The sequence below is a fragment of the Echeneis naucrates genome, chromosome 8, assembly GCF_900963305.1.
Source record: "Echeneis naucrates chromosome 8, fEcheNa1.1, whole genome shotgun sequence".
NCBI lineage: Eukaryota > Metazoa > Chordata > Actinopteri > Carangiformes > Echeneidae > Echeneis > Echeneis naucrates.
In genome coordinates this window covers 1,514,455-1,540,686 of record NC_042518.1, presented here as the reverse complement: position 1 = coordinate 1,540,686, position 26,232 = coordinate 1,514,455, and the positions used below count along the sequence as shown (strand labels likewise).

Here is a 26,232-nt window from a genome sequence, read left to right as displayed (position 1 = left end):
AGGAAACAAACAAACAAACAGTTGTCGGTTTTGATTATGCACAAGTTGAAATGTTTTCTCAGCTAAAACTAACATATCGCAGCGCCTCAAAGCCGGACACATGATTTATATTTATTTTAATTCCTGCAGATCTCACAGCTGGATTCATTTCTTCAGGACAAACTGAAAAGGCATCATAGCAGAAAGGGCCCTAATTTTATGAATCAACAGTGAACGCACCATGAAGTACCAACATATGCATAAAGAGATAAAGAGAAGTTATTTCTTTAATATCTCTGAATATTTGCCCCAATCAATTGATATTCTGGTGAAAACTGAAGGCTGTTTGAACTGCCGTTTTCAAAGCGAACCCTCCTCCTCCTCTTTTATAAGATTATTCCATCGATGGCTCTGAATTACAGAGGTATCTATCTGACGGGTTAAAAACAGAAGCAGCTCTGGGTGTTTGTTTCTCCCAGCTTTGTCTGGGTTTAAACGCCTCAGTGCTCATTCACACCCAGTTTAAATCAGCAGGGAGCTGTAAAGCCACGTCCTCGCCTTTGTCTCCTGGACGTCATCACAACAGCTTGTGCGCTCAGAGGAATGTCCACAGCTGACAAAAACCCAAGCAGGACCCCGACAACCCCCCCAGTCCTCCCCCGTTGTTTACACTCAGGAGGGATGGGAGGCTGTGGATGGAGATTCAGGGTGGTGACATGCTGCTTTATGGGACTTCAGCTCCAACATGACCAGAACTGGATTTTCACTGTGGTTTGTTTGCTCTGTCGCTGAGACATTCCCGTAAATTTAAAGTGTATGTTTATGTTTCTCCAAACAGACGTTTCTGCGTTGCAGTGAAGCGTAAAAACACTCAGGCTTTAGTTTTGACCCCGACTGTTCTGAGGCACGGAGCTGATTTATCATGGGAAAAGATATTGTTTGATTTTTACGTGAAGGATGAGATCAGCAGTCCCGTCACAGTTCAATAAAATGCAGCGCTGCTTGTGTTTTACAGCGTCAGATTAGTTGATGCACTGGAAGGATGTGAAGGGTATGAACAGGCCTGAAACCCAAAGTTTGTTTGGAACAGTTTTTATTTTCCGAAGGTGACTGAAGAAGATAAAAGTTGCTAAAAGAGACAAAGTACAGCTGAAGCCTGAGAAGAATATTGACCAAGAAGAAGAAGAAAGAAAGCTAAAAGGAAGAGATGATGAGGAGAAAGAAACAAAATAAATGTGTGATTGACAGGTTGTACCACCCAATCAGGACAGAGCACAGAGCAGGTCAGCTCCACCCTCTCCTCCAAATGTAGTTTCAAAAAAATCAAGATGGCCGACGGAGTCTTTTAAAAGCAGCAGCTTTGTGTTTCTGTGTGTGTGATGAGAGTAGCCTTGAATTCTAAAAGTTTCAAGCCGTATCTGAAACTTGTTGGAACGTCCTGCTTTAATCAAAGATCAAATCTTGGAGTAAATATGAACCAAAGCTTCAGTCAGACGCTTCTTTCTCAGCATCAGCGTGTTGCACAGTAGCTCAGCTGTTCAGGCCAAAAGGAAACGGAGGCTGTGAAGAAGCTACTTCCTCTGACATCATTGTGTTTGTTGAATGACCTCTGCGGCCCGTTTCAGACACACCTTCTGGTTTCCTCCCCGAGCCGTTCGAATGATTTACTTCGTTTTACTGACAGACACAAACACATTCATTCTGACTGAACTGAGTAAATATTAAAGAAAAAGTTCCTATTTTACACAAACAGGTGTTGCTTTTATTTGTGTTTTAGTCAGATTTATTTGGAAACAGATGATGATGATCCTCAGTTTTACCTCACAGATCACACAAAATCTAAACAGTCAGACCTAAAAACTTTGTAGATTCAGTGTGGTTTAAACTTTCTGATGAAATCATATCTGATGTCCAAAAAGACACAGCTGTTAGCTCCTGAGCCTGCCTGACATAGACGTAGTTCGGGATACTTTTAGTGATGCCGATGAGGAAATTAGAGAAGTCGTGAATGAAATACAGAAAAAGATAATACTCCAGAGGGATCATATTGATTTTTAACCTTTTAGGTTTTTGCTTTTCCCTCATATTTGCTGAACAGTTAAACATCATCATCAGGACGAAGACAGAAGGCCACACCTGTGACTAACGAGGCCGTTTATGTCAGACAGCAAATCTTTGGCTAACAAACGTCCTGTGACACTGCTCCTCGACATCTTTAACGCAGCTTTACCTTCCTTTTACAAAGCTTGTGCGTCAGAAAAGGCGACACCAATTGCAGTTCTGGGGAAAAAAAACTGCCTGTAAAAACAGCAGCTCGGTTCAGATTCACATATGGACCAAATCATTCCTGAGACGTGATGGTGACGGAGAGCAGGGTGTTTACTTTCCTTTTGTTCCTTCTCCCTCTGCTGTCGACCACAAATGTTTGGTTTCACAGAGAGAGATCAACTCCAGCTGATGTCCGCACACAAAACATCCTCGTCAAGCAAATGAATGGGAGCACATGTGTAGATTACATTCAGGTGGGAAAAACTTCCATGTGCTGCAAAGTGGATTCATACACTTCCCTTCAACGCTGCTCTTAAGGAGGAAAACATATCAAAGGACAGTTTGTGACAAATTTACAGTCGTGGGCTCAATAAGGAAGGGACGGAGCAGCACAGGAACAATAGGAAAGGGAAGAGAAGTTAGCAGAGAGCAAAAAGCATCGATATCAAAGTGGTTTATTGGACAGAAACTAACTGTCTGAGCAGCTTCTGCAAGTCGGCAAGTCAGCAAGAAGTTTTTTTTTTTACTCAGTCAAATATATGTGGATGAAATCAGACAGTGAAAGTGGGACGATTTTCCCATAAACTTCAATACACACAGATTTCGCCAGCAAAAACAAAGCTGCTTGTCAAGTATCCATGTTGACAAGACAGATAGAGCTACACAAATAAAACTCTGTCCTTAAGCTGCAATGAACAACCTGATAATTCATTTAAAGCACAACCAGTAGCATAATGCTAACAACGATTAGCATTAGGTTGAGATTTAAAAACACGTTATGAACTTTCTTTTTTCGTGTCTCATGCCTGAGATGACTCCAATTGAAGCTGGATTTACTGTAAAAATGGGAGGAACAGGTCAGGAAGAGCCGTCTCTTTATTATGTGGAAGAATGAGGGCGAACTGAGCCGCCAGCGCCCCGCGGGATTGTGGGCCGCCAACAGTTCAGACGCTCCTTCAACCTCTGGCAGAACATGAAAGACCTGAAGGCCGAGCCTGTCGTGCAGAGACACGGTCACACCGTAAAACGCTGCAGACGCTTATTGTGTGAGGCGCAGGAGGTTTTGCACTTTGACTTTCAGCCATAAATGGTGTCCTTTTGCACTTTTATGTCAACTTTTTGGTGGGAGAGGCTTTTTCAGAAAGACAAAATGTCACACAGAAGAAAGAGAAGTTTCAGGAAACGCCCAAAACTCTCACGATGACATCATTTAGTATCTGCAGTCTGATTCTTCATCACTCAGTAACTCTGCAGATTACTTTCTAAAATATCTTTAAAAGTGGACATGAACTCGAGCTGCCTTAACCCTGCAACTGGCAGTAAAAAGAAGTCAGATAGCATTGAAATCTATGGGAAATGTCCTTACTTTTCCTTGGATTTCTTAGCTGTGTAAATGTTTTTCCAACCTTAGGAAGCTAGTTAGCATTTCGCTCAAAGCAAAGTGCAGACCTCATCACCTTCTGAGAGCTGCAAACAACAAAATGAAACTTCCTCTGAGTAACAAAAAATCTAAATCTAATACAAAAGAATTGTCGTGGAGCTCCGAAGTTCAGCGTTGATCTCTCAGGTTTGGTCTCTCCCTTTTTTTGGCTCAGCTCTTGTTGACATCAGAATGAAGCTGAAGCGGGAAAAACCGAACGTCTGGCTGCAGACGGGAACCAGACGTCACCGGTCAGGGAGCTGTCAGGTCAGGTCTGTTTCAGCCTCCATCTGCAGGATCCCTGTAATGCTGAGCTCATTACATTTAATTGTGTTTGATTTGAACGCTGTGCCATCGGATGTGTGCAAGTCTGGAATTTCAGTGTTTGGCTTCTCCTTTGTTGACTTTCTTTCTTTCTTTTTATTGCATATAATCAGGTCATCCTCTTTCCTTCCCATCACTCAGAGTTTCTCAATTTGTCTTGTCTTTAGCTCTCCCTTTCCTTTTTTATCCTTCCAGATTTTTTTCCTTGAAAAAAAAAAATCCCAATTATTTCCTTCCTTCCCTTCCTTAATTTCAAGTTTCCCCTTTTGGCCCATTCCTCATTTCTCTCTCATCTGCATCTCTCCTTCCTTCTTCCTTCCTAATTTATTTTTTCTCTTCTTCCTCCTTTTCTCACAAGCTGTACATTTTTGAACTTCGCCTGTTCACTCATGATGAGTAAATTTTTTCCAAGAAATGTAATTCTTCCTTGTCATTTAACTGATTCCTCCCCCAAACCTCGATTTGTTTGCTGTTTATCGACGCACTAAGTTGTCGGCATTGCGCTGAGTGAAATGACAACCATGTGAGGCACATAAAGGCGGCAGCGGCGTGTGAAGACGTTAAAGACACTTAAAGGCAGAGAGCACCTGTCAAACTTCATATCAAGTCACCCATTTTTCCAACTTTGGTCTGCTCCAACCTGACAAACAGGGAGGCGGCACCTTCGTCCCCGAGGCGCGTGTCCATTTGCTGCGTTACTGATCTGATCTCGGCGTCCACACGGTGCCGGCCTGCAGCCCATCGTGTGTGCGGCGGTGATCTCCCAAAAGTGACAAAGTGTGTTGTAGGTTCTCCTCTGACGCAAGGAAACCATTTAGTTGTAGTGTCTGGTGTCACGGAGATGCATAGGAACGCAAATCCTGCCTATAAATACACTTCCACGTCCAGGCTATTTTAAACTTAACAGAGTCAAACAGGAGAGTTCAACTTCCTTTTACTGCTGGGAACCTATATACTGAAATGTTAAATAAATTCAATAAAACGTCAGACTGAATGAAAAATCTAAAATAACACAAAAAACCCCAAAACATTCAGTTCAACCCCTAAAAAAGCTTCTTTTGTCCTCATAACAAAAGCACAAAACTGGAGAACGGATGATGATGGGATCCCCCCACCCTTTCTGAACATCTTGTGCAACACAAGATGGGCAGCTCTGATTTGTGTTAATTTAATTTATTTTTTTTATTTAACTCTCTGAGCTCACAACGCTTACATTTACTATAACTGTGTTAGTTTGTCCACCCGTTTTACTTTTACTGCACGGCGGCGTCGCCGTCGACGGAAAGGTGTGTGTAGCATGTTTATTTTTGATAATTTAAAATCAAAATAAAAGGCAGCAGTGTGCGTTATGTCTGTGAACCCTCAGGCACGACACATGTGCGTCACATTTCCTTCAATTCAGCCCCGAAGGCAGAGAGTTGTTAATGTTATAACTCATCACCTCTCTGACACATAAGAAACACAAACGCTGATGTCGGTTTCATCCAGACTCACATTTCCTATAAACAGTAAAAGTGACTGACTCACTAGCACATGGCAGAAGATGGAGGGTTCCTTCAGTGTCGGACAGCAAAAGCCTGGGAAAGTTGTCCCACACATTACCTGATACTTCCCAAGAAAGATCCAGAGTGGGAATGTATTGACGGAAAAGACTGATGGATGGATTTTTAAAAAAGCTAATCATAAATCTTGGGAACACCATGAAAACGGTTCTGAGGGTTATGGTTACCCATCATCTTCATCATTAAACTGTGGATATGCTGATTTGCACTTTTTTTAATTTGGTTTAGAGCTTTATGCTAAGCTAACCTTTTAGTAATCACTAAAAAACATTCTTCTTGCCAACTGTGACACTTTTACAAAGTTTGAGTGTTCACGAGTTTATTAAACCTCATGATGTCCAGTTAATACATGCAAATGGGTACAACAGAACACATATGGAAGTACACTGTGGACAATTTAAATGTTCTATGTTCATCAGTTTAAGCAATAACGCTAGAAAAATAGTGACATTTAGATTTTTACTCATTAAATTTGTCAAAAGCTGAATATGATGATTGTGAACAATCAAAGTGCTTTAAGTGAATATATATTTAAAGGTCCCATACGGTATAAAGGTATAAAGATAGACCTCCACGAGGCCTTTGATTACACATCAGGTTTAGGTTATGAACACAGTGGGAGTATTAAAGGTCTCAGTCCACAGCCTGTATTCAGAAACTGAGGGTAAAAAAAAAAAAAAAAAAACAGCTGGTACTTTGTGATGTCACAACAAAGCAGCCACGCCCACAATCCCAGCCAACCAGCCCTGCAGGATCTGGTTTCTCTGGTCATCTGAAATCTGATGTAAAACTAGATTGAGATTGTTTTTGGTTCCTACAGACGAACCTTCTCATGGACATGACGACGTGAGATAAAAACAACGGAGTTCAAATATGGGACCTTTAAGGTGAAATGACGTCACTTTCCATATCTTCAGATTTTGACCAGTACCATGTGTCCATAAAAGGCTCTTCATTATCGCTCCCTGTGAGATTAACAATGTTGGATATGTGCAAGTTGAAGAGTAGAAAATGAATCATGGTCCTGGATTTTCCAGTTTTCCCCCCTTTCCTTCTTTCCTGGGCTCTTAAAACCAACAACCCCTCCCATTACAATCAAAGCATCCACATCCAACAGCAGATTAATGGGAGACTTCCTCTGCACGGCTCTGCACAGTGGTAATTCATCTTAATTGTGATACATTCCTTCTGGCTGCGTTCCCAGCTCGCCAGATGCTGCATGCAGCCTCTGTTTGACAAATAGATCCCTCACAATGTCTTCAAAAGCTTTCAGTTCCGAGACCTTGAGAGTCAAAGCTTTTTCTTTTCTCTCTCTCTCTCGCGCTCTCTTTTTTTTTTTTTACGGGTCTGACATCCAGCAGCACATGTGGGACAGATATCTGCTTCCAGCTGGTCGTCCAGCTCCAAACCACGCGAAGATCAGACCACTGCAGGCTGTAAAAAAATATTTACGATTTGTGTTCTCAAAATTATAGATCAAGTAAAAATACTCCTCTGGTTTGCCACCAGGGCGGTTTGGCTCTCCCGTCGCCGCTCCTTCTTCCGCTCCAGTCTCACTTTCCAGCAGACGGCACTGGACGCCAAGAGCACCAGTCCGGCCGAGAGGAGCACCAGGCCGAAGTAAGAGATGGTGGACCCGTGAGAGTTGAAGCTGTAGGCCACGGCGGTGACCACGATGCCCGCGATGAGCACCACCACGCCGAACGGGACGGTGCAGCGGTAGCACGACAGCTCGGCCCCGCCGGTGGCTGCGGTCAGCTGGACCTCGTTGACCAGGGGCACATTGACCGCGGTCGCGACGGCTGGGGGGCGCTCGTTGTTGTTGTCGGCCTTCTCCGGGGTCGCAGGTGTCCTCATGGCGTCCTTATGGGCGTCTTCTGGCATTGCAAGGTTGGGCGACCCTTTTTTTAACCAACCACAGATGGCCACCTCGGCGTTTGGCCTTTCACCCCCTTTTCCTGGCTACGATCTCCCGGTCTGAGTGGAGAAAGACACCATTTATTAAAGGCCTGTTGCTCAACACCGGCTGCAGCTCCTTGGGGGGGACACACAAAGACCTTCAGATGCTGTTTTGTTGGCATTCAACCCCACATTTCACAATTTACCACCACTTTCTGACCCCCCACATGCTGCTTTAATAAACCCCTGTAACCTCTTGGCACAGTCCCCGCCGCCTCCCAACACAGCTGGGGGGGGCTGAATGACGCAGGAGCGCTCGGCCCAGCACAAGCTGAGACATTCCCTGGAGAGCGCGGGATATGACATTACAAACTGCTCCGTGAAATGCGAGGAGCTTCGAAATCACCAACAATTTCACAAGCACTCATCCAGCCCCCCCACCACCACCGCGACCGTCACGTCTGGTGTGAGCAAAAATGTGATTCAGACTCTGAGTGACAATAAGTGGGAAACACTGTTTTCGTTGTTAGGCCTCACTGCTCAAATCCTCCAAAAGTTGAGCATTTTCCATTTTACCACAAAATTTAGGACAAAGTAAAAGCTTCACTTCGCAGAAAATGAATGACAGTTAAGGTTGAGATTTGTCGTCTTTTATAAAGGTGGAGGACAAAAATGAATCACATGAATCGTTCCATAAAACCTTTTCTGAAAGGAGACGACAGCAGCGTCCTGATTCAGAGGCCACATCCTTCAGAAGAGGACGCTGAAATTGTTGTCAGTTCTTCATATTCGTCCTCATTTTGCTGGGAAACCAAGGACACAATAGTCAATCCTTCAATTGGCAAAAGAAATAATATGTCAGTAAAGCAACAAAGTTCCTGATGAAGTATTCGGTCTCATTAATGGTTATAAACCTCGAAATCTAAAGCCGTGTTGATGGTGCAAAGCAAAAACTGATTTTGAAGGTCTACGAAGGATCAGGTCTTTATGGACTGTGTCCTCTGAAGGATGCAGCGTGTTGTGGACGTTTTCATTTGTTTCACCTCATCTTGTCACGTCTGCAATTTATTCCTGTTTCATCAATCTCCAATTATCTATGATCGTCCCACAAACACAGATCATCTAATGTTGAGGAAGATCTTACTCAGACCCCAAAAGCCAACCAAAGAAAGCCTTTTGTACAGTTTAGTTTCTGAGTCTTTTATCTGGCAACAGATAAAAGACAGAAAAAAGATAAAACTAAGAAAAAACAGAACAAAAACTGTTTCTTTCATAGATTCCGGTGCAGATTAAATTAAAGTGTTTTCCAGTTGGCATATTCGTTTCACCTCAATTCACCGTCATTATTGATTTATTATAAAATGTATTCAATAGGGAAGGTATTCAGTTTAAGATCACTGAAAAGGAAATGTTGAACAAGTAATCATAGTAAATCAATTTTGCAGATTGATTTAATCTGAAATAAGCATGAGGAGAAATTAAAATGGGCACATATGGAAAAAGATCAAAAGTGTTAAAACAGCAAGAAAACCAGAAAAAAGATAGATGAACTGTCTTCGTGTTTTATTCAATATAAAAGTCCAAATTAAATTCTGAAGTTAACGGTTTTGTTGACTGTAACTGGAGCTCTGCCTGAAGTTGTTATTTTAGGAATACTCTTTAACATTAACTGACCAAAACGGAACAATTCCCCTCCAAACGCAAGCTTTTCTCCGTTCTTTGTGCAGAAATAAGAAAAGTGAAGTTACCTCACAGCTTCCTTCCATGGCGCTCCTAAAACCTTCAGTCAGGTCGATCTGATGAAAAGTCCAAAGTGAGTCCCCCTTCAGGGGTCCGGAGGGTCCGGAGGGTCCGCAGGTTCAGATCCGGACTGCCATCCTCATCCAGGGACCCTGAGGATGGCTGACCCGTGAAGCTCCGCATCATTAGAGAAATCCCCTCTTCCGGTGAAGTATTCCACAATAAACCTCAAGAGAGGTTCATCTGATGCACTTATTTTGAAGTCTAGATTTGTAAAGTTTAAATAAGGAAAACAGATGATCTCCTTTTTTTTATTACTATTTTAGTTAGAAGTTAGAAGTTAGAAAATCAACAGATAATGTCAGATAAAAACAGGAAGAGGAATGTTTCAAACAGAAAATGTTTTAATAAAAATAAAAGCATGTTGTTAGGGTTAGGGTTTTAAAGTTTAAATAAGGAAAACAGATTATCTAATTTTTTTAATTTTTGAACGAGGCAAAGTTAGAAAATCAACAGATAATGTCAGATAAAAACAGGAAGAGGAATGTTTCAAACAGAAAGTGTTTTAATAAAAATAAAAGCAAAGGTAAATTGCCCAACACATTTATAATAAAGTTTTACTCACTTTGTGCTCTCAAAAAGTGTCAGAAAATGCGTTTCTAAAAACACCTCTATTTTGAAGGCTTGAACCCGGAAGCTCGTATGTCACCTGCGGGATGCGCAGTGCGCGCGGACAGGTGGAGCCTACGGGAGCCGTCATGGCGCTGCAGTTCGCGGATGAGGAGTTCCAGGAGGCGTGGAGGGAGCTGGACGAGCCGCAGCTGGACGGAGGATGGGAGCTTTTCACCGAGACGAACGGGGTGACGATTTACCGGCTCCACGACGAAGTACGGAAAAATCCCCAAAACAGACCGGAAGTACCGGAAACCGACCGACACTGACGGAAGAATGAATGAATGCTCAATTTCCACACAAACGATAAAACTGCAGCTTCTGCGGTGTTTTCTTTTATGTTGTTTATTTCTTGTCAACATCCGTAAACAAATCAGCTGACGTCTCTTCGAGACAAACCCGGAAGTGCGGCCAGAACCTCCGTCCGGCTGCGCCAAACTTCCTTGAAAATATTTTTATTTTAAAGGATTTCAACCTCTCTCACCTTTCCCCCGCTGTTTGCATGGATTATTAAATATATTTTTGAAACTAAAAAATACAGGTTTTAATTCGGCATCCGTCTTGTATTTGTTGACAGCAGACTGAAATAATTTCGGGCTGTAATTTAATCGTAATAATTTATAAAAACCCGGATTATATTAAATTCTTATTCAGGAGTTGAACCGTACAATCAGATTTACTTTGATTAATGTTGAATGTCTGAGGAAAAGTAATGATTAACTAAGTAATTCTATTGTGTTTAATGCAAAGTTTATTAAAAAAAAAAAAAAAAGCTCCACAATAAGTGAGAATATCATATTTGATATTTGACTTTGGAGCCTTTGGAGACAATTTGAAAGCCAAACAACTTCTTAATGAAGTCAGTATGACGAGTGGTGAACTACCTGCATCTATCTAAACATAGAGAGGGCAGTTTGGGGGCCCCAAAGGGCCTCTTAGGGCCTGGGGCTCCAAGCGAATGCCTGGTTTGCCTAATCGGACGGTTTGCCTCTGAGAATGACGTCTGCATTCAAGCTGACATAAATTCAATTGCAGTCCAGTTTGTTTATTGCAGTTGAGGGTGTTAACTGGATTTGAACTCCTGAATCAAATCCAACACCCTTCCTCTCTGAGAGTGAGAAAGGGTGTAACACAGAGTGGCTCTAATCAGTGTTATGTGCTTTGGGATTAGTTACATACCGCAGGGTGGGGCTTTTGCAACCAGCTTTTGGAAAATCCAACATTTATTTCTTGTTTTCAGACAACTGGACTTTATGAGTACAAAGTCTTTGGTGGGCTCGCCAACTGCACTCCAGAGCTCTGTGCAGACGTCTACATGGACCTGACCTATCGGAAACATTGGGATGGATATGTGAAAGGTAAAAAAAAAAAAAAAAAAAAAAAGGTTCATACAGTCATCCGAATAAAATTCCCCTAATCCGTCTTCTGCTGTATACAAATGAAGTTTTAAGTTTTCTTCATCACTGCGGTTTGTTGGCTGCAGCTTTTTGTTTTCTTAATCTTTTTTTTCATATACATAGCATATAATATTTTTAACTTTTGGTCCTTGCCTTCATGCACGTCTACAGCACCAAGGTAACATGTTGCACAGTTGTCACGTAGTTGCCTCGTCTGGTAGAAACAAAAATAAAGTAGTTAAAATTTTGATTATTTTGTAGAAGCTGCAGTTTACTCTGTCGTGGCTTTGTTTCTCTCCTCCACTCCAAAAAGTTATTTCTCAGTAGTAATGCCTTCTCAGGATACATCCTTTTCTATCACTTTTCATCCATCTACAGCTGCTGTTTACTAAATGTTTGCCATGTTTTCACACAGAGCTCTATGAGAAGGACTTTGATGGCCAATCTGCGATCTACTGGGAAGTGAAATACCCATTTCCTCTGTCAAACAGAGATGTATCCTTCTGCTTTAAAGATGTATTTCCACCCACTCCACATCAGACGTGGTTGTGGAGAGAAATGCTTCCACGGTCTCTTCCCTGAGCACCAAAACCTCAGTATGTGTACGTCAGGGAGAGGAGGGACCTGGATGTGGATGGCAGGAAGATCTGGGTGATCCTGGCCAGAAGTTCTCCGGAGACGCCGTGTGCGGAGAAGAGCGGCGTGCTGCGGGTGAAAGACTACAAGCAGAGCGTCGCCCTGGAGAGAGACGGAGCCTGTGGAACAAAAGGTAACACCGCTTTTAGTGCATTCACGTATCTGATTCAGTGGCCATTGAGTCTAAACTGTAGATAAAGTGTATTTAAGAGTTTGATCTGTTGGCTGTTTGAAAGAACCAAACTGGCGCAATTGTCACTTTTATATTTGATATTGTTCAAGTCTGTTTATTTGGGACAACTGGGAATTGGGAAACTTTTCTTATGGAGGAAATCTCTGCAAAACCAATTAAATGAATGAAGCTGATGTTCAGTGGATTTAAACTTTGTTATTGAGATTGTAATTCAGTTAAATTAGCTTTAAATTATTCCAGAATTAAAAGACGAAACAAAACATTGATGTTGTTTTTATGTTACATTTACCACGCAGTCATTATGTGCAGCTTTAATGTTTGGAAATTTGTGAGAGGTGATTGTGATTGGAATAAAACTAAAAAAACAGAATAAAGGTACGACAGATTTCTGTTTGAACGCAGTCATTAGTTTCAGCTCTGCCATAAACCATAAACATGTGCTTTATTTTAGTTTTCCTGAACTACTTTGACAACCCTGGAGGTATGATTCCCACCTGGCTGGTGAACTGGGCCGCTAAGGTGAGCGCACAACTTCTGCTTTACTACAGTACATTAAATAAACACAAAGCAAGTTTACAGAAAACCTTTTTAAATCTGACTGACCCGTTAAATAGCTGAAGGCCTCGCTGAACAGTTGCAGATGGGTCACATGCAGAGAAGTTCCTCCTCACTGGGGTAAATAAAGTGTGACTCAACGCAAGTGGTTTGAATCAGGGCTTTCTGTCAAACATCAGAAGTCTGTAAGTTGTTTTTGTTCCCATGTTTTGGAAGGAGCTGAATATAATTTAACTTTTGCTTGATTTATTTGGTTAGCTTATTTAAATCTGCAGCATTTAGAGATATTTCTTAACAAAGATGTCTTGACAGATAACTCTAAATCACCTGTCCGCATAGGAATGCCTCTCATATTGTGTATTTCTATTTTTGTTTTTAAATCCAGCTGATTGTGCTTCTATTCACACGTATAGATATTAAAACTTTGTCTGTCTTGGAAAACGTCCTAAGAACATCAGGATCTTTGAAATGTACGCCTTACTCGAGGATTCCCAACAGAGTGCGGCCTCGACGGGGGCTTTAAAGACGGTTCACAGACGTGTGGCGGGATGATGTCAGCAGCTCATCACTCTGTTTGTGACCTTCACTGACAGATCCTCTCTGTGTGTGTTTTTGTGAAACAGAGTGGAGTTCCAGGTTTCTTAACTGACATGCAGAAGGCCTGCAGCAACTACCGAAACTACTGCCAGAAAAAATGAATGCACCTGCTGGGACAAAAGAACCTCGTGCACAAGGGCTTCGATCAATTTTATTGTTTTAGTGTTTGGAGAGTGTTTTTAATTTTTCCTGATCAAATTTGACTGTACTGTAATGAAATGAATGGGCACATGGTGCGGGCTGATATTTACTCAGGCATGTTCTGCATGAACGCCCCCAGCCCCCTCACTGACAGGCTGCTGTGAATCAAATCTACTCCCTTGTGCTGTATTACCCAATGCTGTTTGTCTTGACTGCAATCACTATAAGCTCCACTGCACTCCAGAATTTAGGAGCTTTCATAGAATTATTTTTTAAGCAAACTTTATACATTAAGAAAAAAATGAAATGAATAATTACTTCGGCTGTATGTGGTGAAGCTGATTAGTCGTTAGTTGTACGTCTTGTATAAGTTTACAATGTTTGCAATGTTTGTTTATGTTTGCAATTTCACCTCTCTGGGATGAATAAAAGAATTCAAATTAATAAATGAAAGATGCATTACAACTTTATTTTTTGTGTGGAAGTTGACACTGGAACTTTCTCATCATCTGTTTCAGTTTATTGGAATTCACTCCTTTACTTTAATGAAATATCTGACGTATCACTGTAGTACCTCAGTGCTCAGGCTCATTTTAAATGAGTCATCGTTTCGGTTCATGAAATTACTACTGCTGTGTAATATTTTAAATAATATTTGAAATGAATAAACTGACAATTAGATGCATGAATTCGCTACTTTTCCTCCCGCTGTCTAACTCATCATAATCCAATTAATAATAAGATTAAAAAGAAATATTTGGGATTACATCATACAAATAAATAAATGATAAAATGTGGTGTTTCCAGATCTGCTGGTTTTCCACCAATCAGTAGAGCTTCTCAGATTGTGTCTTTTATGTGATTAGTTTTTTAAATATTTTTGCCGGAGAAAAGAATTGATTCTAATTTAAAAATTTCTCTTGTAGCTAAATGTAAAAATCCACTAATAGAAAACGCGGTCGTTTTAGTTTTAATTTCTCAGAGTCGTCATGTTGTTAAAGTTTTCTTCAATGAAAAAACAAAACGAATCGCCAGCAACCCGGAAGTGCCGATCGCGCCTTTATGACGCCATTATGACGCATCTATGACGCCAAAGCCGCTGACTGGACCGTCCATCAAATCCGGCGTCACGTGACAGCGACGCGACAGCGTCACGTGACACGTAAAAGCGCGCAGTTTGCGCTTCGTTAGTTTTTCCAAACAGCAGGAGGGACTCTTTGGCTTTTAGCCGGACACACCTGCCGCAGGTAGGTGACGCAGATAAGGCAACCTGCTGAAGGCTTCAAATGGAGCCCAACAAACATGACGTCACCAAATGAAACATGCATTTCTGTTATAGTCCAGCTTTATGTGCTTTTTCTGGAGTTGAATGTTTGTTTGCTCGGCCTGTTGTCTGCTGAGACAAACGGCCTCTGGCGTCTAAGGCAGCAGTCATTTCCTATAAAAAGAGGAAGTTTGGACTCTTTTTAGGCAAACATTCCCAAACGTCCCTTTAAATCTTCTGCAGAGGTTCTCGTGTTAAGTTTCAGCAGGAATGATCAAAGTCGGCCCCTGAAGCGTTTTTCCGTCTCCAACAGGTGATCAGCTGTGATGGCGCCTTCCCGTCCACAAAAGCAGAATATGGTTGCAGACAGCGACGTCCCAGTGAGGCTGATGTTCGCCGTGCCTGCAGCTGAAGGTGAGTTTTCGTACTGTGCATCTGCAGATAGCGACTGTCGGTGTGAAGCGGAGAGGATTTCTAGACTTGTCCAAGTGTCTAGTCAAATTTTCTTTCACAAATCCTTGTTGATTTCCTAAAACGGGCCAAAATTCAAAGATGTTGACGCGACAACAGCCTCGTATGGTCCGCCAGTGTTGCTTTAAAGGCCAGGCAGACATCTTGAGCCCTCTTCCTTCAGCCTCCGAGGAGCACTCAGTGGGAACAATGAATTACAGGGTCGTTTCCTCTTTGCCCCTCTAATCCTCCTGATAACTGCTCCGCCACAGAGGTAGAAGTGACTTCTACCCTCCAGCCCTCCTCGCTGACACACCGTTTTTCATTTTACTGAGCTGGTGTTGGCCCAGATGTTTCCTGACGGAACAAGATGGTTGCAGTTTCCTACGAGGTCACTTTGCTGTTGGTGCAGTGGACCTGACCCCCCCAAAGATCAATCCTCCACCTCCATCCAGCACCATGACAGTAAACTGAAAGTTGTAGCTGAAGAGCGATAACAAATCAAGTCCAGATATTTGGAAATGATGTTCTCTGTCTCTTTGATCTCTGGTTATTGACGGTGCCAAAGACTGCGATTATATTTCAGACGTCAGAGTATTTGTGGTGTTCCATTTAAGACAGATCTCTGTGTCTTATCTTTTGTTAAGCATGCCAACTTTGGACTTGAAAAAGGAGACCTGAAGGGAGGCCAGAGGAGTTCAGGTCCTCCACCGTATGATTTGTAGACTCAATTAAAACCCGTGCAGCTTTTTGAGCTCCATGTGAGGTGGGTTTTATTGCGAAAACAAGACGATCCAAACGCGTCAGTCCCCGGAGCGAACTGAACTGTCTGCTCTGTGTGTCTGTGTTTATATTTTTGCTCACTCCACCTCACCTTTGCCTCGACACCGTTACCTCTAAAGTTTCCATCTTCCAACGGCATCTCATTCTTCTAAAGCAGCAGATAATCCAAAGACAGGGCATCAAACACATTCCTGTATGGCTCATTATATAAACATAAAATAAATGATAGTGCCTTAAATCAATTTTTAAAAAAGTGCATATTCGATATATACAACACGGCGCCATAATGAATGATAAAGATAGAAAGCTCATGGCTTGGTTTATTCATAAATAAAGCAGGATTGGCTTTCAGCATCAGGCTGCTGCGTACAACAAGACATCTGCACCAGACTGATCTGTGATGTTTTTACCCCCTCTGGTGGTGAAATGTGCACACTGACCAAAGTCCTGCTTACTGTAATGTTCTCAGAAAGCCCCCCAACCTCAGATTGATGGGTCAAACATGGAAAGACAGCTTTACCATTAACTAAGTACCTGCTATAATATTTATGATATACTGGAAAACATATGTGAAAAGGAAGTTGCACGCAAAGAGCTGCACTGTACCTGTAACGCTGCGACAGTTGGTGTCCTCCGTAGGACATTCAGTCAGATATTGACTAAGAAAAAAATAAAAAAGCAGAAACTGAAGAATTATTGAATAAGTGGCACATTTCATGCAACTCAAAGTGCGTTACAGATTTGGATGTCTTAATGTTAATTTACAATGTCACCAGGAGCATGCTAGCATTGTAATTTATATTGTATTAAATAGAATTTTCTAACTAACAGCTGTCTGAATTTATCCAGATGTTGATTTATAAGCTCTGCTTCAGAGGTTGTATGTTTTAGTTGTGTGATACTCTAAAAGAAGCATCCTCAAGGCTTTTTGGATCCACCCTGGTTATTATTATATTAGATATTATGTAAGATTTTAAAAACATATCTGTGGAGGATTGTAGAAAGTAAGGCAAAGCCTATCAGTGCTGAGAATAAAATTAAAAGAACTTCAAGTGGAGGTCTTGGGTTTGTTTTCATGAAAACCTTCAGGATGTAGTTTAGTGATCGTTTTCTTCCCAGCAAAGTAAAACAAATAAGATGTGATAGAGCTCAGACTTGATCAGTATTTTACTTGATTATGAAGTTTGCTGAGGTTTCTAGTCAAGCAATTGTATGTATTATTATATATAATGTAAAAATCCAGTTTCATCCATCGGTGTATGACTGATCGGATTTGAAATGGTGCGATCTTGTTTCAGCTGAGTTCTCGTGCGTTTGTTTGGGAATAACAGCGGTAGCAGTGACAAAAATCAGACGCTTAGATCCCGCTTTAATTCAACTTTTTATCCCCTGGAATGTCTTGGGTGAATAATATTCAGTCCTGGAGTCTTTCCACTGCCAGTCTTTTCACAAATGGAAGACAAATATATTTCTTGGCTGACCATTGTGTTTCAGAGTGAGGTTCTTTTGATTGGTAATATACAGGGCTAATTAGCTTAAGAAAGTGATATAGTTTTTCTGCTGGACTGCTGCTCCCCCTTAACGTCAGCTCAGATTTCCCAGGTGCCTCGCTGTCTGCCAGAGGTAACAAAATAATGGCTCCACTTGGAAGCCTATTTTTCAAAGTCTTTTTGTGTGTGCGTGCATGTGTGTGTGTTTTTTAATAGATTACTATTGGAGATATTGGTGTACTCGAGGGAATCCTTGATCCTGAATAAGGCTTTTATGCATTTTTCTACACTCTGGCTGTACTTTGGTTGGAGGGCTTTTTGCCCTGTTATACATGCAGATTCACATAAAAGCTCAATGTGAACCTGTTTTTTTTTTTTTTTTTAACCACCAGAAGCCAATTTCAGTGCTTAGATTTCCTTTCCTTCTTGCTTTTTTTTTTTATATAATAAATGATTACTTATTTATTGTCCCTCCCATCCAGGAAGGCAGACAATCTAAAGACACTGAATCTATATTCGAGGGCGGTTGGTTCAGACGGTGCCTTCTCTCTCTCGGTTCCTCACCGCCGGCCGGTCGTTGTATCCTGAGCGTGCTCGATGGTTTGTTGGCTTTGATAGAACTACAGAAGGTTTTGGACGTGGTCTCTGCAGTTGTGGGGTTTCAGACTCTCAACAAGCCCTTCAGTGGACATGATACCTGTCAGTCCTTTATTTTCACCTACTACAACAATACATTCACTCACTTATTTACTTCTATTGTTCTTTTCTTTTATTACAATTGTTATTTAAGTTACTTATAGAATCATTTTCCTTCATTTGTTTTATTTTACTTCACCGTAGTTGATTCCATAGTAGAACATTTGCTCTGCGGCACTTTTGTGTTTGTTGGATTGTGTTAAAGCACAGTGTCTCTTATTTAGCTGTATGGCCAATCAAAAAAAAAAAAATCACAAAACCAGCCAGTTCAACATCTGCCAGTACTTTCCATAATTCAGAGTCAAAATCTTCTGGCTCTTCTGTCCAAAGAAAATTGATCATCAGTAGTTCTGCGTATTGAATTCTGATTTTAAATTTTTTTTTTTTTTTTTTTTTTCCCAGTAATAGTTGAGCTTTTGGACTGAAACACTTTAGTGATTAAACATGAGCTGCAGGCATTAAATTAAGAGCTAAAAGGAATGTTATCTAAGGATAATATTTTGACTTTTTACATTTTGAACATTTAGATTTCTGCTCTCAAATGATAAATCGTAGTATTTTAATAGGTTTTCTCCACTTCCACTGGGGCTTATTAGTAAAAAACCAAGTCTGCAGTGAAGTCATTTAACTAATATAAAAACTTGGATTGATCCCAGCTGATAATGTCCTGATGTCTCTCTAACATTCACCCTTCAGGCTGCAGAAGTTGCATAATAAAGTCTTCATTGCAGTTAACACTAGTGACTGCATCTCGGCTGTATTTCTCCTGCCATTCTTCAGTGGAGTAAATCAAACGCTGGACATTTTGAGGTAATTCAACCTCAGCCAGTGATAATTCATCAAACTGTACAAAGACTAAGTGCTTATTCAGATGACTGGTTTCCTATAAAAGAGGGAGTTGTCTTCAGGCTGTGTAATTTAGATATGATCGATGTGTGCATTTAGGAAACTGCAACAAAGTTGAGTTTAAGAAAAAAAAAAAAAAATGCATTTTTACCTTATTTTCGACACACAACATCCAGCCGCTGTTCCGCCATCCTAATGTCTTTAACATCTCTAAGATTTTAGTCCTTCGGTGTCTGTCTTACTCTTTTTCCATCCTCACGCTTGGCAAACAGACTCTGAACAGTGCCAGTATTTTGAAGCTGATTCCTCGACTATTTGTACTGTACATTCTGAACCCTGGTGACAGCCATTATTTGCTGGGGAAACAAGTGCAAACAACGATTATCCAAACTACCGTTTTCGGGTTGCTTTTCAAGTGAGCTCCTTCTGTTTTCGACAACAGGAAAATGGCTAAAACTCCCTTTTTTTTTTTTTTTTTTTTTTTTTTTTCCCCCCTACCTCTCTCTTCTGCTTCACCGCCAGCGTGACAGACTGAATAATCTGCCGGGTGTCAGTTGGTTTCTTCTTGTTCTGTCACTGTGCTTAAAGCAAGAGCTCGCAGTGTAGCTCTCGTTTCCGTCCGTTCATCTGTTACACCTGCTGATCTTTGCAGCATCGGGGGGTGCTGAAGGTGAACCCACCAGACATAAGGTGAGGGCCAGATAGGCCCTGGACAGTTTCACCTTGTTGCTTCTTTATGTCCTACTTTGAGACCCTGATGAATCTCAGGTGACCAACGTTCGACCAATGTGAAACCAAATAACTGGCTTCATGTAGGCTTCAAATAATATGCAGCTGCAGAGCAGGTTTTTAATGTTTTTTTTTTTTTTTCTCCAACCAAATTAATGACCTGGTACAAGTTTTCATATTTCTGGATGGGAGAGGTTTTCAGGAAGCTCAGTTTCAAAGTTTGAAAGCTGCGAAACGGCTCAGCATGGATGAACCGCTGTGAAACTGGTGATTTGTGAGTGAAATGAGCAGTCCAACAGCTTCTGTTAGTGACGCTGCAGTGAAGACCTCCTCCTCTTTACAGGCCACTGAAAGTGAGTTCATGTCTAAATTTAAAAGCCTAAACTCTTCTGCTTGTCGCTGCTGGTTTGGATTTGATTGCATAACAGTAATGCTTGTGTGCTGCAGACTGCACGGCTAATGCCAGCTATTTGTTTTCCTCTGTTTTTTTTTTTCTGGTCTCTCTTTTGCATTCATTAAAAATAATTGTGTTTTCTGCTGAGCAGACCACAGACTGGCACCTCCTCTGAGTCGCAGCTCCACTCGGGGCCAACATAAGCCCTGCATACCAAGGAAGGACGGCTTGTGTTTACCTCAGCCTACCGGCGCGGGCCGACGGCAGACTGAGGGTCCTCTCCTTTTTCTTCTGTGGTTTCTGGCAGCCAGAGCCAGATTCCTCCATGTCTATCACTGCAATCAGCAGGCCAGACCCGCAGTCAGCCAAGCAGCTTGAAACAAAGCAGCACGAACGGCTGAACATAAAGTAGGTGAAGCGTTTCTTTTCTGGATACTGAGGAGAAGAATCTGTTTTCACTCTCAGCTTTGTCAGTTTTCCGCTCTTTGTCATCCGAGGACAGATATTGTCTTTTTGTGATAAGCCAAAAGGGCAGCACACCTCAGACGCAGGAACAATTTGTTTTTAACAAAACATAACACCAACTTAAAAGTGTCAGAACGTTTCCTCCACGATCTGTCTAAGTGTGTTATTTATTTTATTTTTTTACTTTTTTTATTTATTTTTTTTTTTTGATTGACTACCGAGTAGATGCGTCTCTCTGGCTAAATATAACTTCCAGGATCCCACACCTCAAATTATGCCATTACCCGTAACCGTTCACATAAAACCAAAGTATGTGCTGATAAGCTCAATGTCTTATTCAGATGGCAGAAGGTATAAAGCATTCAGAAAATAAGGGTGTTGGTTAAAAATGCTTGTAATGCAGAGACATGTTTACCGAGGAATGATAAACAGCATGATTTGGTGCTGGCACCAACCAAGTGCTTTTCTTGGAGCGGCGTTTTAACCTTCAGGGATTATTTGGATCAGACTAAATCACACTAATACCAGCAGAGAAACAGCAGAGAAACACTAGAGCTGCAGGAAACCAAGGTGAAGTTTTTGTCTTTGAAAAATGAAACAAGCTTTTGACCTGACTGGTGTAGTCTTGTCCAGCAGTATTATGTCAATGTGTCTGGGATTTTCAGAGCAGCTTTTTAAAGAGTCTGAATGATTTAGTTGACAGGCACTCTATTGGGAAATTATTATTATTATTATTATTTTTTTTTAAACAGTGATTTATGGCATATTCAAATTATTCTGGGTCGAATGAGCCAATCACACGGTTAAGTCTTCCTGGCTCACTGCCAGAGTAACCACTGGAGGAGCCAGATGTTGTATTTAAAACCAGGAGTGACTTTAAAAAGCCACCTGATGATCGGACTGTCATGTTGTTGCCTTTTCCTCCACATTAGCTGTTTCCTGTTTGGACCTGGTCACGCCGCCCCGACCGACCAATCAATCAGTAGGTATCGACATTTCCGTCATTTCCAGGGAACACGGGAGCTGTAAAAGCTGATTTGACGTTAAACGACCTTTTCATCCAGGCTTCCTGCCATTTCTCTGGTCATTTCACCTGCCAGGATGTTTTTAAGTTCTGGCACACAAAGATGATGATGATGATGATGATGGTGCCCTTCATTCTTACTCTTTCCTGAAAAGCTGCAACTGGCTCTGCTTTTATTTAAATCCCTCAAAACAAAAGGGCCAGACATTCAAAGGGACTCCATAATGCTGCAGGATCAGCGCAGAGGTCAAGATCTGATTGGCGGAGCGATATCTTTTTACAGTCTTTCATATCTTCTCCTGCGTTGGAATCAAAATGTTTTTCCCTGACAGTTTCTTACAACGGGTCAGTGTGAAGTCAGTGTTGCTGCGTTTTACACCATGATTGTCAGATTAATTAAGAGTGACGCAGCAGTAAAGTCTGCGTTGACCCCGAAGAAGACAGATATGAATCTGTGTGTCTCCCCGCTGCTATTTGGATTTCATTAAGGACGCACTTTCTACTGAGCAGTTTTAAGAGAAATGTTTGTTATTTCACACCGAGCGCGCGGAGCCAGCAGTAAACCCGTCTGTGAACTTAAGTGCTCTTCTATAAACTTCCTAACAGTATTAGGAAAAAAATAAATAAAAACGCTGTGTTGGTCAGAGATGGATTGAGGGAGGGAGGGAGAGAGGGAGAGAGGGAGGGAGGGAGGGCATTTTGGGACCAATAAACCCACAAATGCCTCAAATGAGATGTCTCATTGTAGCCTGTAGACTGATTTACTGATTCCCAGAATCAAAGGCCAGTCACCCTCATGCCGTTGCATTTCACAAACAAAGTGGGAGGTTTTTTTTTTGGGGGGGGGGGGCGTAATAGCTATGGCAGTATAACTGTAATTATCATTCCACACTCCAATGCTGTATGATGCTGAAATTCCTATTTAGTTTGTCACCATGCTGCTCATGCATAAAACCAGGAGGGGAAATGCCAAACTCCAAACCGACTGGCTTCATATTTGTGTCTTCAAAAAAAAAAAAAAAGAAAAAAAAAAGGGAAAACCATCAGAAAAATGAAAGGTGGGGTTTCCCTCTCCCCCCTCCGCCTCGCCTTGGCCTGGCCGCGCTATAACCACGGCAGTAACGAGCGGTAATAAGCGCACATCCTCTCCCTGCTTTCCACTAAGGCGCTCAGATATGATTGAATCCTGCTCCTCGTCGGCTCTTCTCGAAACACGTGCCTGAAGAGGAAAAAAATAAAAAAATAAAAAAAGGGCCCATTACAAAGGCAGTTAACTGCAGTAATCCGGGCCGTGGCAGGAGCACATCTTGCAGTATCATTAATGCCACTGCTCATTACGGCTTTGCCCTTGAATCCGCACATACCGGGAGGAATCGAAAGTGTTTAATGGCCGCAGCCATGGCAACAGAAATTCTTCCTCTTTCTCCTTTTTTCCTGGAAAAATGCATCTTAATCAGCCGCCCCGCACACTGTGTGGTTTTATCGTCAGCTTTAGACCAGAACCGGATCGCTGCGTTTTCAGTTTAGTTCTTTCCTTTCTGATTTCACGTTGGCTCGGCACTGTACCGCGACCTGACTGCATCCACAAACAGAACAGAGTTAATAAAATGAGACTTGTGTACATAGATTATTCAATCTACCTCAATTTGATCCCGTTATTTTGTTAGTGTGTTTTTGGAATCAGGAGATAGGCCGCGCTCCAGACTCTCAGGGTTTCCTGAGCTTGGCTCATATCTGCTCTGCCGCCATTAACTTTGTGCTTGTAATTAGTTTAATTCTACAGTTATTAAGCCGTCTCACAAACACTGGAGGGAGTTCAAGCGGCAGACTGGATTCTCACAGAGGCTGCCATTCACAGGCCTGTCTGGATGAACCTGGTGCCACAGCTCTTTATGGGGGATGATTCCACATGTTGGAGGTTGTTTTAGCTCCGCAGCTCCGAGCGGTCAGTGGCACACATGCGCCTCAAAATTAGGGTATATACACAATCACCAGCAGGCTGAACTGTACAAATATTGTGAGAGGAAAAGGCTTGACCCCTCGAATACCGGTCCTCAAGTCGTACAGGATGAGTTGATCTAAAAACTGAGCTTGAAAATTTATAGACTTTGGATGGAGACTTTAGTTGAGGCCTCCCATTTTTTTGACATTTAATAAAATCAGCCTCTTTAACCCCTTTATCTCTACAAACATATTTCATTTTGATTCCCTGATTCCTCTTTGGCTCCTTTTCTAAACAATAATGACGTTATTCGTTATTTTATTTCTTCTTTTTTTTGCTTCAATCGAGTAAAATTAAAATACCTTTAGTATAAGATGCATACCCAGGCGTTCTTTGATATGATGCCTGAGCTTTGGTACTGGTAGCAAAAAAATGATCCTCAGAAATATGGACCTTCTTGTTTCTCTACAGAGCTAAAGAGATGTCAAATGTTGACCGTCTGAAGAATCGTGCCGCTGGAAAAGAATCAAAACCTGCAAAATGTTGATGTCAATAAGGAAATATTTGACCAGAGAGGAGGTGAAGACTAATCTCCTCAGCGAAAAGAGTGCTGCGGTTCACTGCTCAGCCTCGTGATTATAAAATGATGGAGAAATGTGACTAAACTTTTTAAATAACAACAAATGAAGACAGGCTGTATATCGGCTTTAAAGAGCGATGATTTTCCTTCTGGAAAAATGGTCGTAAAGTTCTTTTTAAAACAAAATAAGACATTTCAGAAGGAGGACTCGGGGAAGGTTTCTCATGTTTGCTTAATAACGGGCTAAATGATGAAACATTTAAGGTTCTGTTGACTAATGAGCTAATTGTTTCAGCAGTAAATGAGGACATCATTCAAAGTGTAATTAAGACCATGTTTCTACTCAAACTCCTCTCATGGTCTGTCAGTGATCCTGGAAAGATTGAACGGAGTAACGTCTGTTTTCCAAAAACAGAGTCAGGAAAAGAAGAAACAGCGAGATAATCACTTTGTGTGTTGATCTTCTGGGCTGACAAAAATTAATTTGCTGTTTTTCTATCTGGTCCATTTCCATTTGTTATCCTAACCCACCGTGTTTTTTCTTTTTTTGGTGCCTCCATTACTATAATGGGCTGTAATACTGTGATTGTAAATGAGCATTGACCTGACGGATAAGTACGTCTTTGAAGTGACGGGGGCGTTCGTCATTTGCCTTCAGAGAATATACAACGCTGATTATTCACGTTACCGTATCTTAAGTTTGAACTTTAAGCGGTTTACCTGCCGCCTGTTCTGGATTCAAAGTGGATTGAGGGGAGCAGCTTTGGTCTTTGTAGTCCCCCCCCCACCACAGAGGTTACGGTGGACGGGGGCTTTGTTTAGTCTGACCCCGGTGTGCTTCTCCTGCTCCTGAAGACTTTGGAGATGCCAATCTCAGAGTGTTTTGAATGACCGGCAGCAGATCATTCACTGTCAGCTTCGTATGTCAGCACAACTCATCTCCACGGCTGGTGTCACCGTTCTCCGATAGACAGAAGCCGGATTGTCGTGTAGAAGTTTAGAGTCGCATATCGGTTCACACCATCTTTAATTTGTGCTCAAATTTCTTCCTCCTTTTGTGACATTTTTAATGTTGCTACAATAGAATTTGTTTAATTTTCTTTCTTCTTGTCTCGTAAAGATTTTGCTGAAGGGAAGGTAGTTATACCTCAGTGTTAAAATGATATCATGGTTATGAATACTTGATTCTTTCGACCCTGAAATCTGACTCTAAACATCTTAATTCAGATTAAGCTTCCACATTAGTCGTCATATAAACAGAATCTGAAAACCTGACAATTTGCTCCGGAGTGAAGAAAAGGTACACAGGAAAAGGCTCTTCACCGCAAAATAACTTGTGGAGCAACTGAAAGACAGACATGCGGTAGATTTCTTCTGCCTGTTCCATCAACTGTCAAAATCGCTCTGTTTCGTCGTACGTGTGGCCTCCACCTCGCCGGGCAGTCGAAGGCGTATTAAGGCTCGGCTGAAACGGGCTCCCCGCCAAGCAGAATCAGAAAGACAATAAAAACAGCCTGACCGCAGACTCCTCAGCTTTCACTGTCAACATCTCAGCGTCTGTCCCTGCCAGCTCGGGCTGTTGTTTGTTGCTGTAGAGATCTTCTGTGAAATGGGTTACAATATTAAATAAATCAGCCACGTCGAAGGAGTGACTGCCCGTCAAAGCTGCGACCTAAAGTCGGAGGAATTGACTGCCGCTGCCATTGTTATTTTAAAGCGCTCCACGGGGAAAAGAACATATTGCCCATCATCGGTGCTTTAAAACGGCTCTAATGACTTCGGAAATTATCCGAAGGCCCCTTTTAGCTGTGCGTATGTTGATACAATGAGAATTTTATTTGCTGTTATTTTAAAAATGCTGCTTTCAGGTCTGACCTGGGTGGTCTGAGTTGGTTTCTTTCTTTGCGGGAGCTTTTTGGTCGACTGTCTTTGGACCCTTCAGGTAATTTGAGTGACTCGTAATTAATTGTTGCAGCATGGGAAATAGCAGTCCCTGTCTTTGCTCTCAGACCTCGGTTGGCGTTGGACCCACATTTAAAGGAGCCGGGGGGGGTGAGTCAGTTTCAGGGTCAGGTACCAGTCCTCTGTCTCCAAGCCACTGTTTTCATACTTCAGTGTCTGGGAAGCTGAATTGGAGCAATAAATGTTCATAGATGGTGTGATGGATTTTCACGGCGCTGTTAAGA

General features: G+C 41.8%; 2 protein-coding genes across 4 annotated transcripts; one reads left to right on the top strand and one right to left on the bottom strand.

Annotated features, from left to right (window-relative positions):
- Positions 1-5,869: 5,869 nt before the first annotated feature.
- Positions 5,870-9,328, bottom strand: tmem100a (transmembrane protein 100a). Of its 3 annotated transcripts, XM_029508840.1 has the most exons (3): positions 9,201-9,326; positions 8,153-8,255; positions 5,870-7,530 (listed from the first exon to the last, which is right to left on the bottom strand). In XM_029508840.1, exon 3 carries the CDS (start codon positions 7,435-7,437, stop codon positions 7,030-7,032), a length of 408 nt encoding a protein of 135 aa, XP_029364700.1. In that variant the 5' UTR covers positions 7,438-7,530; positions 8,153-8,255; positions 9,201-9,326; the 3' UTR covers positions 5,870-7,029. The 3 variants fall into 3 exon arrangements, with proteins under 3 accessions (XP_029364700.1, XP_029364699.1, XP_029364701.1); XM_029508839.1 differs by lacking the exon at positions 8,153-8,255 and having other exon boundaries at positions 9,201-9,328; XM_029508841.1 differs by lacking the exon at positions 9,201-9,326 and having other exon boundaries at positions 8,153-9,160.
- A 584-nt stretch (positions 9,329-9,912) lies between these two features.
- pctp (phosphatidylcholine transfer protein) lies at positions 9,913-13,906 on the top strand. Its single transcript, XM_029508627.1, has 6 exons — positions 9,913-10,079; positions 11,105-11,222; positions 11,677-11,756; positions 11,859-12,030; positions 12,542-12,609; positions 13,269-13,906. Exons 1-6 carry the CDS (start codon positions 9,951-9,953, stop codon positions 13,341-13,343), a joined length of 642 nt encoding a protein of 213 aa, XP_029364487.1. The 5' UTR covers positions 9,913-9,950; the 3' UTR covers positions 13,344-13,906.
- Positions 13,907-26,232: the final 12,326 nt, after the last annotated feature.

What these genes read in the sequence shown, in the direction of transcription:
- tmem100a (XM_029508839.1), bottom strand. Translation starts at nt 7,437, where the DNA reads ATGCCAGAAGACGCCCATAAGGACGCCATGAGGACACCTGCGACCCCG.
- pctp (XM_029508627.1), top strand. Translation starts at nt 9,951, where the DNA reads ATGGCGCTGCAGTTCGCGGATGAGGAGTTCCAGGAGGCGTGGAGGGAG. An exon ending in CGGAGCCTGTGGAACAAAAG is followed by an intron (nt 12,031 to 12,541) that starts GTAACACCGCTT and finishes GCTTTATTTTAG; the next exon opens with TTTTCCTGAACTACTTTGAC. An exon ending in TGGTGAACTGGGCCGCTAAG is followed by an intron (nt 12,610 to 13,268) that starts GTGAGCGCACAA and finishes TTTGTGAAACAG; the next exon opens with AGTGGAGTTCCAGGTTTCTT.